Raw genomic sequence first — 15089 nt, 5'->3', positions numbered from 1 at the left:
CTTTTCCCTGAATGTATTAATTTCAAATACAGTCTTGTATAGTAATAGACCGTTGATGTTGAAAGGAAGTGACAAGAAAAAAATTTAAACTTTTGAAAGATGACACGACAAATGAATTCGCAATTCCGAATAAGGACCACTGTCAGCCTTAGAATGGAATGACGACAGTGAAAATTTGTGCCGGACCGGGGAAATCCGGGTTGGAGTCCCAGTCGGGCATAAATCTTCATTGTGACTTCCACAGTGGTAGTCGCCAACATTTTCTGTTTTTGGAACAGTGTCTATAAAGAGGTGATTGAAATTAGGTTGGCGGATAATTTAATCAAGAGGGACAATGGGTTTCCTCTTAGCAGGACGTGGAATCCTGTATCATCTCCCATCAAAACTGAACGTTCTTCGGTACGACCCTGAGTGTGATATATCGTTGCCGCCACTGTTCTACTAAGGGCGGCACAGCCTCCCTGTCTTGGAGTGCAGCAACCGTGATGGGCGGCGCATGCGCCGTGTACTGAACGGTGGCCTATATAGGACGTCGATTTGCAGTCCGGCGTCGGTTCTCAGCGGGACTCATCAGCGGAAGCAGCATTCTCCTGAAGATGGCGACCAGTTGGATCGCGGAAATATCGAGTCAAGTTGATTTTAGGATCTAGCAGCAAACCAGAACAGACTTTCAAGGTGAATCTTCATTGTCGTCATTCAGTTCTACTGCTGATAGCGGTCCTTATTAGCAACTGCGAATTCATTTGATGTGTTTCGTAATGGCTGTGGTCACCGTAACTGTTCCTTTGGACATGCATGCATGTCCTATGGAACTTTGCATCGTAATCAGAATAACACAAGCACTACACTATCGCATTTGAAACATGATGTTACAGCAGAATGCTGAAAGTTTATTGAATTAAGTCAATAGCTAACAAAGAGATACGGATTCGAACTTACAAGCTATAGGAAATATTTTAGGTTAAGTTGTACCGTTAGTTGTCTTTAGAAAATTAATGTTACCTGCGAGTGGGCCCATTTATCTTTTTTTTCACTAGGCTTAGCAGTGGTTTAAACCTCCATCACTAGATGGATTTATATAAATTGGTAAGACATGTGTGTGTGGCGTATACGACTGTTGGGAAACCTGTGGCACTGTCTCCAGTGGGGGCAGAGCATCTGACGTTTTGTGTTATATACACACGACAGAAAGAGCAGACATGGAGGAATTGATTGGTAATGGAGGGAAGTGTCTAGGTGTTTGGATGGGACAGGTTCCTAATTTTTGACGAATACCAAAGTCTGCCTAGTGAAGTGAATATAAGTTGCAATGAGAGTGCAGTGAGACTTGCAGACGTCAGCGTGGAGAGAGAGACATCAAACTAGTCTCTCCATTCAAGAACACTTAGTCAAAAGCGACGAATTATTTCGCGACAGGTACATCATCTGGCGTACAACAATGTCCGAAACATGTAGTTACTGAAACTTCAAAATTTAAGAAACATAATTTAACAAAAGCTACGAAAATTACAGAAAACCATTAATACATCACAAAAGACTTAATAGGAAATGTGTATATCCCTGTTATGTAGTTGAGGAGCTCTGTAGGTAGTTGATGAAATGCATGGTGAAGAGGTGAGCAGTGGCCAAGATCTGTGTTGAAAGTTTGAGAGGTTCTAACCCCTCCTTTGGATGTCTCCTCTCATTTTCATCAATTTTACTAATGTTATATGTCATTGCACGGTAGTAACAGACCGAATAAGGCTATTGTAATGAGGTTATTTGTACTGAGGGCTCAAAAAATAATTTTCAGTTGATTTCTATACGTCTTGGGTTACTTCCCTGGGTGGCTTGTGCGAGGCAAGCATCAGAGGACGCAGCACATGACATTTCCGGTTGGAGGCTGCACTACCCTGAATTCTAAGGGGTTCGTACAATAGGCTTAAGCGCCTGGCGGAACGACTAACGCAGGTGAAACGACCTGCGAGACGTCTGTCTCCGCAGTTTATGTGTTTACCGTTTCGGCGTGTCCGGAGCGAAGACTCTTGGCACCAACTGACTGCATTGTACTCTTGATTCTGAGAATACTTGTGGACTGTGCCCTGCTGGGTGCGACAGTCTGGCGCCGGATGGCCGGTGGTCTAGGCAGGTTGTTTACGTAGCCGGTCAAATGGCAGGTTCAGTGCCCTCTCCTGAATAGCAGAGGCATGACTGGTCAACTTAAACTGAGGCTATTTGACGTCATAAAGCCCTGCTAAAAACTGGAGGGAACGATCGCTATTGGCGCGAATGATGTTGCGAGACAGCGTGGAGGAATTTTGGAATCAGTAGTGAATGCTGATTCACGGTTTTCTGGGAGAGTATGGAGTTGAGCAATGCTGGCTTCGCTCTTGCATCACATCATGGAGGGGATTCGGGATCTGATCTTCCTCGGAGTCGGAAGGTCTTGCGATTTGGTCGCTCGTTTTCGGAAGAACTTGGAATTCTCAGACAGCCTTTGCGGCCAGGGGTTGACACAGATATGCTGCACCGCAAAAGTCGGCGCCTACATCATCATGACGCTGTCTACCGACGACGTGCTGCAGATTTCAGTACTGGTACACTATTTTGCAGCTCCGGCGTTGTAGAACCTTATGAATTTTATACTGAATCCCTCAGCCGCACGTGCGCTCGCTTTGCTACAACTCCACTTTGCTTGTTTCTCCATGTGATCCCATTTGAGCTCTAACTACTAACTGCGATACTGCTGTATAGTTGGGAGATTAATATTTGATTCATTAGGACAAACAGTCATTATCGTCAATCTATTGCATCAGAGAGAGTAGGAGCCCCTTCTTCTAGAGCCAACTCTTATTCTCATAATATTTCAGAATACCCTATCCTTTAACCGACTTTTTGTGTCGATAACCATGTGCATTTATGTTCTGACGTATAATAAATCTCAATGTAGTATTTAATCTGCATATCATTTCGTAAATATATGCAGAATCCCATTTCTAGTTGTTTGTTACGATAGAGTTCTCTTTCTTCTGAGTAGATTACGATTTTATTAAATTATTGACGGTGTGCACTCCTTGTTTTACCAACTAGCAGGGGCCACCACCATTTTCTTCCGTTACCGTTGTGCACATAATTAATTAGCTGGTAGATAAGGAGTTGGTCGAGTGCATGTCTCGTTCTCATGCAAAATTCGTCTGAGTTAAAGAGGTACAAACTCTTCTCCACCCCAGTACCTTGCATAATATGGCGACTCTGGCCTTGGTTCTTTCCTGTGACTGCTGAGACGCTGTCAGGACTTGGTCGATAACATTTCCTGATTAAAGAAAAACAGCATAATTATACTTATTTTCTGTAATTAGATTTCGCGATAGAAATATTTTGCGGCGCGCGTGTAATAGCCATTGATTTTGTTCATTTATTTAGTAATTTCATATTGTTTTGTTTTGTGTGTGTTGGTTCATGTGTGTGTGTTCTGTACCACATCACATTCCGCTGAAACTGACAGCGTTGTTTCAGCATTGAAATTATTTTGGAGGGGTTGTTTTATCGACATTTGTACTTGTGGATTACATTCTTTTTTTTTAGTAATAGGAGTCGATTAGTGAATTTTTCGTGTCAAATATTGTATGGGGTTTTCGCTGTTATATTTTTCTTGTTGTTGATGTTCCGTGAATGAATGTTCACTCGTAGCTGGGCGCGACTGTTGTAGAACGCATCTAGAATAAATAGACTGCACACGATGGAGCAGGATTAGGGTAGTAGCAGGGTCGAGTCAGATGAAGGATTGTTGAGTTTTTCTACGGGGCGGGAGGTGTGGAACACAGACGTTAGACGCGATTCGGAGGCAGACGGAGAACAGGAGGATATTATCTGTGAAACCAGTGAGAAAGAAGGGGAGGTAGAAGTGAATAGGCATGTAGAGGCTCTTGTTTATATAAATAAGAACACAGGTGAGAACATACCGAGGAAAATTCGGCCTCGACAGTATAACAGTGCTCAAGTGTCTAGAGTAACATCATCAATTGGTAAAGACGGGCCTAGTCAGCCGAAGGATTTATTATTAGAGATTTTGGGGTTGGTAAAGGACATAAAGCAGAGCCTAGAAAACAGAACGGATGAAGCAGAGAATAAGGTACTTGTGGTTGTGAACGAAGTGAAGAGTGATATAGCGGAGGTCGGTAAGACGAGTGTCGAGGCGAAGAAAAGTGTCGTTGAAGCCAAGAAGGAAGCGGAGTTAGCAAGGGTCCAATCAGCTGGCGCAAAAAAAAGGCAAAAGTCGCATATAACCGTGCAAGAATCGCTAGGCGAATTGGACACGTCAATGCGGTAGGAATTGATGCAATAAAAGCCCAGGGTAAGGAAGCATCTGCGAGCACAACGAAAAAAATATTATCATATTGTGCAGTATTTAGACCCCATCAAGCAAACATTTGATTTGTTTCTAAGGAAAACGGACAAAAACGCGATACAAATCGCTATCATTAATGGCTGCGCCCGTTGCAGCGGAAAGAAATAATTAACACAGATAATGCGTACTGAGAGAGGAATTAAAGTTACAAATAATTTTTCACTCATATTTATAATAATAATGAACTCTATTTTCAAGTAATAATTAACATATAATTACAGTTTCTTAACAGACCTCAGTTCGATATGCGTCCGCAACTTACAGAAGCCAACCAACAAAAGGTAAAAACAAAGGAAGACAAACGCAGATCATAAAAGGAAATTACAATTATCATTGTCTTTGTATGATACACATCGATATGTCCAATTACATCATAGAATATTATATAAATAATTAATATTTATAAGTTTTCACTGTTTTTTCATACGTCGAATAGATAATGTTTGTAACTGTCAGAGGCATAATTTCCTCTCGTCGCACTGTAGCCAAAAATTTATCACGTGGATGTTACAATGCCCCTTGGGCTGAGAAAAAAATTTGTTTATATGTTGTATATTTTGTTTTATCAGTCCACGTAATCCACGTAGATTTGCTACACTCAAGATGCAAATGTTTAGTTTCAATGTTGTTTTAGACATGATAAAATTATAGTTGAATCGAGTACTTTAAATGACTTCAGTGACTGTATTATCTCGGAAATTGCTGCGGATACTTCCCGGATTAACTTATCCCCCCATTTGGGTTCACTGGACTCGGAAAACCGGGAATAAAACCGTCCAAGCGGCTTCAAGAAAATACAGACACCTACTTTTAACAGTCAGGTTTGACATGAATGTAATAAAATATGCTGGAAAATGCAGATGTATGACTCTGTTGTAAGCATCTGAGATAATGAATGTTTTTTCATGGTGGTATATCATAAAATTTATCGAATGTCGTAACAATTTGCTGCTGACGTCGTAAGACCGCCCTGTGTCGAGCCGTTGGACCGCAGACAGGTAGTGGCTGCTGCTGGACCGCCCCCGGCCGAGTCGGTGGGGCGTCGGTTGCCGTCGGCTGCATCGTGGTTTGGATCTGCTGCTGGCTAGAAGTCGCGCTGCAGCAGGTCTTGTTTCTCCTTTCCCACGTCCCGCAGTTTAAGACGGGTACATGAAATGTCAAAATATAAGCATCAGTGACAAGATAATTACTATTCTCATCCTGTGGAAAAGTTTATTAGTGTCCATTTCACTTGCATTCACACGGATGGAATTATACTGTTTTTGGAGTACGTTCTGTATTTTGACACTGTTCAACACAATGTAGTGATTCACATGTAAGTTTATCACAATATGCATATTTTGAACACTGCACCGTTAATCATACAAGTGTCCGTAGTGTGCTTCGTTCGCTTAAGCGGAATGTAAATATTTTCGCGACGCGCTGCGTAGCCAACGTTGCATTATTGTTTTGCTGCGCGGCTGGCTGTACTGTGTGTCACATTAAATTTGGCACGCTTCATGTCAAACTACTAAAAGTCATGAATTCAATGTAATTATTAATAGATTCAACAGTACTCAACGTTCATAGCGTTGCTGCTGACACTCCAAGAGCGCTCATAAGGTTACGTGATCACAGCTTTTATCACTGTTCATCATTATTCACAATGTAAATCACAGTTCTTCACGCGTGCACTAGTTCCTGCGAAACACGTTTCACTGTTCTGATTGCTGTCAGTAGTTTTCCACAGTACTTAACAGACAATCTATATGCAAATGACACTTTTCAAGTAATGAGGTCTGGTACACTTGCACATAAGTTCATATTACCATGACTGAGTAACAAAATTTAAAATTTTACCTTGTCACATGAACATGAGACAATATAAAACTTTCATAATCTGCTGCATTATCTTGACCGTGAGATCATTACTGAACTGTCCAGATAACAGTACATTTCCATTTTTATTACAGAGACATATATTTATATTTTTTTTTTATTGGGATTGTTATTTAGCATGTTTTTGGGACAGATGTTCATGTTCGGTCTATCTAACAGGAATGTTGCTCATAAGAGCATTTTAAATGACTTCGTAATGAAACCGTGTACGTAAATCAGTACACATTCAGATTTCGCTTCACTAGTGGTGAAAGCAGTTTATTTTATTTTTTATTTATTTATTTATTTATTTATTTTCAGTCACACAGCTCACACACCACCAACACTAGCTACGTGTGTGGGACTACATGACTCAATCTTATGAAAATATTTTTGTTACATCCATTCTTACACACGAACAAACATATTACTTAAGCATTTTAATCATTTCTATCCTACGTATAGGAAGGTAAAATTCCTCACATTTAATGCAACAACACTGAAGTGTTTATCAAGATATTTATCCCTTTTAGAGTAAAATACATTTATTATGGGGATTCTCTACTCCTTGTTCAAATAATTCAACAACATTACGGTGTAATACTTGACATAAAAGCTTATAAACTAATACATACATAATATCAAATTATTAGTGCTAATTATTTTACCATAAACATTACATTTACAGTTATGGGGTAGTTCACTTGCACTTCTGATTGGTCCTTCGTATATTCACTTCGTTTTTCTTAGTCCAGGGGACCGAGTAAGATGTTGTGCAATAGGTCTTGTGCGGATATGCTTTCATATTATACTGGTGATCTTTTATGATCCCAGGGCGTTCAGTGAATACTTCGAGGTATCCGGATAATAATTCTGTTAATTTTCTAGTCTCTGAAGCATTAATGCAAGTTACCTCATGTACTTTCTCTTCTATTGTTGTGATGATGTCACTCACGTTGCTGGGTGCATCGTTATTTCGATATTTGTGACACACCTGTGGGTGCTTATGATCCAACACTAACAACTTCTGTTTGCTGACAGAAAGATTCATTTTTCTCATCAGCGGAAGGTTCGCACCGAACTCCCGATTCAGCATTAATGTTATGGGTTAAGTGCACATGTCCCACGGGCGAGATCAATTACAGCTTCCCTTTCCCGAAGGAACCCAATACCCAGTAGCACCGGTACTGACAAGTTATACATTAGTAAGAACCTGCATAATAAGCGATCATTTCCCAAGGAAACTTCTACCTGTGTCTCGTATGTTATACTCTGTGCCTTTTTTTCCCAATGCCCCTATAACCTTACAATTTGCAACCGGCAAAATCGGCAATCTCCTTATCTCCGATACCTTCTTGAAAAACTGCGTTTTCATAACTGATACATTCGCACCTGTGTCAAGCAGAATAGTAGTTGTTACACCATTTACAGCTCCGGTGACACTTGCTTGAATATTTTCCCTTTGTGGCTTATCAGAGACAGCAGGTTCCTGATATAGCTCATCTTCGATCCTGCTGCCATCCTGATACCGTATCATGTTTATTTTTTGTTCCGTCGACCTATTGCCTTCATTGTTGGTCTCGGTCACCTGGCGAAGGCCTACAGGGACCGAAATTAGTTTGTTGGCTTCTGAGTGTTTTGTTTTGTTTCCGAAGGTACCTTCACTATTCTAACATTTTGTGAGTTTTCAGTCGGAGGAGGCCTGCTTGGATCCCACCACGGTGGATATTGATTGCTTGGTATAGTATAGCCTGTACATAATTTATTGGCTGACCTGAATTGATAGAATTTTGCTGCGGCTGCCAATGACTTGGCCCTATCTGTCGCCAATATTCACTGCCACCCCGCATATTTTTAGGCTTGTCTTTATATGATCTGTCTGAACTGTTGTCATTTCGTCTCTTTCGGTTGCTATTGTTATTGTTTGGGTTTTCATTGTGGTAGGGTCTCTGATTACAATTCGGTTGTTGGTGTTCTTCGGCCATTTGATAATTATTGTTATTATTATTAGGATAACCAAAATTTTGGCTGCAGGGATTCCTACTACTACTATTATTATTGTATTTTCCGTTACTATAAGCTTTACTTTTATTTTTCTTTGGACTACCTTCGCCCCTAGTTCCATTATTTCCATTGCATGAATTTTTTCTGTTAGGACTATTATTGTTGCTGATCACGTCAGAATTTTATCTGGCGTCTTCTTGCACTAGATCCAGAGAATCAATTACAGACAGAAATTCTTTCAGATCGGTGTCTGTAACATTAAATAATTTTTCTCTAATATGTATGGGTAATCTAGCTTGTAACACTCGCAATAAGTCTGTAGTGGTTACTGCCTCATCCCAGTACCGGGTCATGTTAAAGTATTTTTCAAAGTACATTCTTAAGGAACCTGATTTCGCATTGTACATTTCTGCATTGTTAACGATTTTACGGAGTCGCTCTTGAGTAGACGCTGACCAGAATTGATCAAGGAACGCCTTCTCAAAGTCGTGGAAAGTCTTGCAAGTTTCTGCTACATTTAATGCCCAGAGCGACGCATCACCAAAATGTGTGAAATCACAAACTGTATTTTCTGTTCTTCCGACCATGATTTTGGAAGAACACTTTTGAAGTTTCGAATGAAAACTACTGGATGTGTTTTTCTTGCTTTCTTCGTTAAATATTTGAACTGTCTATGCTTAATCAGGCTTTCTTCATTCATCAAAGTAGTTAAGTGCGTGGAATTGCTATCATTCGCAGGTGGTGTGGTTACTTTATTACAACTACATTCTATTCCACTATTATTGTTCCTTTGTGTCAGATATTGCTCTGGTAATATCGGTTGATTACCAAAATTTGGTCTTCCTTTTGGTGCATTAAAATTCGCTGTCAGATTATCTGCGATCTTTTCCCCGTCAGTACCAGTGTTGTCATTACTGCATACTGTCAGATTTTCAAAGTTTTGATTTTCAGAGCTCAGCACCCTGGCTACTTCTGTTCGGACTTGCTTTCGGATTTCCGAGGGAATGTCCTGCATTGTTTCCACAGCGGTAGCCTAGGCTTTCAATTGGTTCTCTAGTCTATCTGCTTCAGTTTGAAGACTATTGACCTGAACTGCAATGTTTGTTAACGGTTCAACAGTGGTTTTTACTGCATCTATCTCCTGCTTAAAATGGGTAGTAATAGCATTATCACGATCGACTAACACTTGATTTATCCTACGGACCACTTCTTTATCTCTTTCCAGAAAAATAATGTTTATATTTTCCATAAATTTCTTTTCCTTTTCTTGGTCCCTGAGCTCCTGTTGCTGTTTTTCTATCAGCTTTTCCTGTCTACGTTTTTCCTTTTCCTGCTGACGTTGTCTTTCACGCTCCTGCTCTTTAAGCTCGCGTTGTTTTTCACGCTCCTGCTCTTTAAACTCGCGTTGCTTTTGACGCTCCTTCTCTTTAATAGTAAACTTTTCAAATAATGCTGTTAGCATATCCTGTATGGACATAGCCTGAGCACTGCTAATTTCCGCCCCCTGCTCAGAAGAAATATTGTCATTAATTCCTAACTGGTTGAATCCAGGAGTGTCAGTTTGTTTTGGCAACTCTTCGGTTTTACTATCACTCGAGACATCAGTTTCTAAATTATCATTCATAACTAAATTTTCTAATAATTCGACAGAAATATGGGTAGATTGTTCTACCTGAGACTCTGATGTCATCTCTGCATCAGTATGCTCATTCGGTTTATTTTTCTTTTGTTTAACCATTATATCACCAATATAGCACAACAAATATATAAATCACTGACAAGCACCAGTTGACACAAAATGATCTTATCACTAACACATATACACAAATAACACTCAAAAATATTATTCTCGCAGCCAGGATATTCAAGTATTACTACTTATGGCTGCAGGTACTGATATTTTGCTTGCGATCCACAAGTGGTTCAAAGACCCTACAGTCCCCACCAACAACAGGCCCATCAGCGTCCTAAACACTATGGCGAAGGTCCTTGAATCTGTGATTCTTCACCGACGTTCCCAATCTCTTGCAGCAGCTGGGAGATCCGTCCTGAACAGTTTGGATTCACCTCGCACCTCTCTGCTGAGCTTCAGGTCCTACGGATCACTGAACACATCAGCAAAGGCTTCAACACTGCCACGTCGACAGCTGCCGTTTTCCTGGACTTGCAAAACGCCTACTACAAGATCTGGCAAGACAACCTCGTACACAAGATGCTGACACTGACAGATACCGGATATTTATGTCAAGATCGTGGATGACTTCTTCCGTGCTAGGACTTCCCTAGTGGCTCAACGGGGAATGCGTTCAGGCATTCGCCAGTTGTCGGCAGGCTCTCCGCAAGGATCGGTGCTATCTCCCATCCTATTTAATATCTATGTCAATGATATGCCGGTCATCCCCGAGGGCCACCTTGCACAATACGCTGACGACACAGCGCTATACACCACTGGCCGCATTACTGACGCCGTCGTTGCGCGCCTCCAGCGACAGGTGGACGCCACTATCACCTGGTGCCGGACAAACAAAATAGCTCTAAATGCCGCCAAAACTACGGCAGTTTACTTCACGAAACGGCGCCCAGTCCTCCGCCGCAATATCTCGATTGCAGGTGTGCAGGTGCCCTGGTCCCCGACAACCACATATCTCGGGGTCCAGATGGACCACAAGTTGCTCTTCCACTGTCATGCGGAGTATGTCACCAACAAGGGGCAAAAGCTAACCAGGGCTTTGTACCCGCTCTTTCGCAGTAGGGAACTTAACCTGCATACCAACCTCCGCATTTACCGAACAGTTATCCTGCCTGCCCTCACGTATGGATCTGCTGCATGGGCCACGATTAGTGTCACCAGGATGCGGATATTGTAGCGCCTGCAGAACAAGGTGCTCAGGTGGAGCCTGCACGCCCCGCCACTCACGAGAATTGTCACTCTCCACGAGGAAGCGGATATCGTCCCCCTAAAGACGACCATACGCAACAACGCGCGGCGGCTCTATGAGAAAGTGGATGCCTTGCGGGACACTGTCCATGGGTTACCCCACGTTGGGACCACACTTCCACGCCGCTGGCATCGACATCCGGTTCCCCTAACCATCCTAGAGGAAACGGATTCCGACCATGGCTAACGATAGGTCTGGCACGCCCACCACGGACGCATCCTTTGGCGGGACTAGCCCCCATTCTACGTCCAATACTTTTCAATCGTACCTGCCCATGTTAGGCTAAATTTTTCTGCCTGACTCATGTAGTACGGTCACCATCAGAGGGTGGTACGGGACTACAAGTCCCACCGCCACACCTCCAAGGTGAATTGCAGTGATGCAGTCACTGCCCTGTGGAAATTTACTGCCTCACCAACACAGTTAGACCACAATAGACCGGTGATGCTGTAATGTAACATATCACAAAAAAAAAAAAAAAATTTAATTGCACACGCAGCGAATGTTGTTAGTGTGCTGCTATGTAATTACAGAACGTGAATATCTGTTCCTTGCTGTATTGATTGTGAGTTGCGGACTGCACTGCTTATATGAAGTTACTGTTGCACCAGCGGAGACATAGTTTCGTACAGCAGTTCGGAAGGAAGATGTCACTGCTCATGAAACAAGTAAGTAAACAATGATTAATCGTTTATTTTGGTGCTCCGTAACTATCATAGATCACTTGTCTGTAAGTTGTGTGTCACTAAATCACAGTTCATACAACAGATTCCTTACAACTATTGATCAAGATGGAAGCAGTTATCTGTAGCAAAATGATCATTAAAACCACAGAATATCAGCCGCGCACAACACTGACGTATGTTACCTGAAACAATATTCTTCGCAACTCGTGCGTAATTAATTTCGGCTCCATACATCATGTAGGGAAGCAGCCTACTCACGCCGTAATAAATTCACATCAGTCTTTCCATTGTGTGCCAGCCAGTCTGCTGTAACTAGCTCTGACGTCATAAATGATGCACAATACTTTAAAAATCAAGTAAATAACCTGAAACGGTTCTAGCATGTCAGGAGTAATACTAAATCAAAATGTGTTGAATGTCAGTTCAATAACTTTAACCATTTTCGAAATTTGGACGTTTTTCTGTAAAAATCATTGGCGCAACAGAAAAGAGCTAGAAACTTAAAAATTTATATTTAGATTCCTTTTTCATAATAATTTAGCAGAAACAGTATTCAGGAGCTCACAAATTAAAATTTTAGTTGAAATTGATGATTTTCTGGATTTGTCTTAGAAATTAAGGAAGCAAGATAGATTAAGTAGGCGATTAAATAAGGCTAGGATGTTTAAATTTAAGTAGAAGGGAGATCCGCTATAATCATAAAGATGTGAGAAGTTTCAATTGAATAACTATAAATCTATAGCGATAGCGTATCTCCAAAGGGCAAGTTCAGAGCTCGTCTACTGCGTGTAGTGTAATTAAATTAATTCTCTCGCCCAAAATATTTGACTTAGCCATGTCAGACTTTTATTATGATTACTTAACTGTGTGCTGATTGCACATTTAAATTGAGAGCTTCATCGGCCATCAGCAAAGGAAGCACTGATTTATTCGATAACTTAAAGTAGTGCATTACTAGCCCAGCGACTAGTCGGGAGAGCCGATTTTATCAGGCGTTACCTTAGCCGTCCGCACCGCGGCTTTATATATAAGAACGCTGCGCGAGAGAGTAAGGCCCCAGTTCTCTCCAGACGCTGAATAGCACACCACCTGTGGCGGGAGTCGCGTCGCGTCGGTATCATTGCTATAAACAGCCTCGGATGCCGTTATAAGCTACTCGGGATACGCGTAATCATGAAATCGTTTTCGAATGAAGTGTTAATTCTGGGATGACTTTAATGATCTATCTTCAGTTTGCGTATGTCGTATTTTCACGTGCCGCCGCGGGACAGGCATTCTACCATTATTTAGCGTGGCGTTTCATGAACATTATCATCAAATTATGGCGAACATTCACTTAAACATTTAATTTCGACAGTTATAGTTGCATCAGCGCATTAGTCTCTGAACTGCTCTGTTAGTCAGATTGTGTGGATTCTTTTTTTTTATCTGTGACTTTCAGAATATAGCAAACGTTTTTACAGGATGATTTTTGATTATGAATCCCAGACAATCTCCTAATTCCTCAGAGCTGTAAGCTGTAGCTATAAGTGTATTTCTCAGATGAAGTGGGCACTATGAATTCTAATTACAGGCTTCACGTTTTGCTAATCCCTTTCTGGTTACCAATATTGTAGTGAGAGAGCCAGTGTTGAGAACAGAAAAAGACAGCATAAATAATAGGAACATTTATACAACAATTAATTCCACCCGCCACCCCACATGTGGTTAATCGGCCGGGAAATGCATCTTTTCTACATCTACATTCTACATTTTTATATAAACAATTAATTTCCACCAGCCGCCCCACACAAGGTGCATCGGCCAGGAAAAACAAACAAAACTTATATTCTATACATACATCAGAACCAGCCGCCCCACAATTGGTGCATCGGCCGGGTAAAAGGGAAAGAAACTGAGTAAAAGTGAAAGTGATTTTTAAATATTCGGATTCGGGAGTGAAATGCGACACGCAACTGAGTAATAGCACAGTGCTAGTGTTACGTGTGTATGTGACGACGCAATTGGATTAACAACGCATCTGGATTGACGGAGCTGGCACTGAGTCTAGCGGCGCTGCCGGCATCGCGAGAAGCCACTTTTGCCTCACTGCAGTCGTCTGTCGGAGCAACCGGAGCCGCGCCTGCAGTTGCGGACCACACAAACACACAGCAGCCGTCGAAGTGCTGTCTGCATTTCAACGCGCCGCGTCGCATCAGTAATTCTGGTACGCCGCACTGGCAACGCCATATGTCATGCAGAAGGAACTAAGTTAAGTGAAAAGCTGTTAAAAATTTTACTAACCTGCACTAAAAGACTATCAGAGATGGAACTGCCAGAAGATACCGAGGTTAAACTTAAATCGTAACCTATGTCTGTTGAGGGAACTGTAAATCCAGACAACGGTTCAAGTGTAAATATGCTTGAAAATAGTAATGTTAAGGTGAAATATGAGGTATTGTCTCCTGGCAGTAGTGTGAAAAGGGGCAATGATTCAATAATAGAGACCCCTGTAGTAAAGCAGAAATTAGAAATTGTTAATTTATTGGATGATAGTTTATCTGATGAGTTAAAAACAAAACAGTCATCAGAGATGGTAGAGTTTAAGAAGGAGAAGTTAGATATGACTGATCAATCAGATGTTTCATTTCGTTTTCATTATCCTTGTGTTGGAGCTAGTTTTTCGTCACCTGAGTGTGATAAAAAACCAGCTAGTGAGTAACCTAAAGATACTGGGGCAATTGATTTAAATGTTATATTACAAGCAATAGCTGCCAGTAATGCAAAATTGTCAGCCAGTAATGCTGAATTAAAGTATGGGATTGTGGCCAGCCAAACTAATTTTAATAAATGGTTTGAGGCAATGGACAGTAAATTCGAATCCTATAAAGCTGAATTAGAAACTTCCTTCAAGACTGGCTGCAATAAGTTGAAAGAGGATCTGGACAGTTTAAATTATAAAATTGATTACAACCATGAGGATATTAAGAAAAAGGTTGCGCAACAATTTTCTGAAATGTATAAAACAGTAAAATCCGAAGTTGCTGAGGTTCGCAGAGACTTCCAATTGGAAGATGCGAAGCTGGAGCACAAGTTAACAAGATCGAGGCGGAATCTGAACTGTGCTCAGATAGGTTTAAAGATGTTAATATAAAAGTAAACATATGTCAAGCAGAAGTAGATGCAATTAGAACTGATACTACTCATATTGTGCAAAGAGTAGTTAATGTTGAAATG

General features: G+C 41.2%; 1 protein-coding gene across 1 annotated transcript; it reads right to left on the bottom strand.

The window, feature by feature from the left end:
- Window positions 1-9281: 9281 nt before the first annotated feature.
- Window positions 9282-9938, bottom strand: LOC124789038 (DNA ligase 1-like). Its single transcript, XM_047256327.1, has one exon. It carries the CDS (start codon window positions 9936-9938, stop codon window positions 9282-9284), a length of 657 nt encoding a protein of 218 aa, XP_047112283.1.
- Window positions 9939-15089: the final 5151 nt, after the last annotated feature.

This window comes from Schistocerca piceifrons, chromosome 3 (assembly GCF_021461385.2).
Source record: "Schistocerca piceifrons isolate TAMUIC-IGC-003096 chromosome 3, iqSchPice1.1, whole genome shotgun sequence".
NCBI classification, from domain to species: Eukaryota; Metazoa; Arthropoda; class Insecta; order Orthoptera; family Acrididae; genus Schistocerca; species Schistocerca piceifrons.
Note: the sequence above shows the minus strand (reverse complement) of the source record. Positions and strands in the feature narration are given on the sequence as shown.

Coding starts and splice junctions, on each gene's coding strand:
- LOC124789038 (XM_047256327.1), bottom strand. CDS start 9,938: ATGACATCAGAGTCTCAGGTAGAACAATCTACCCATATTTCTGTCGAA.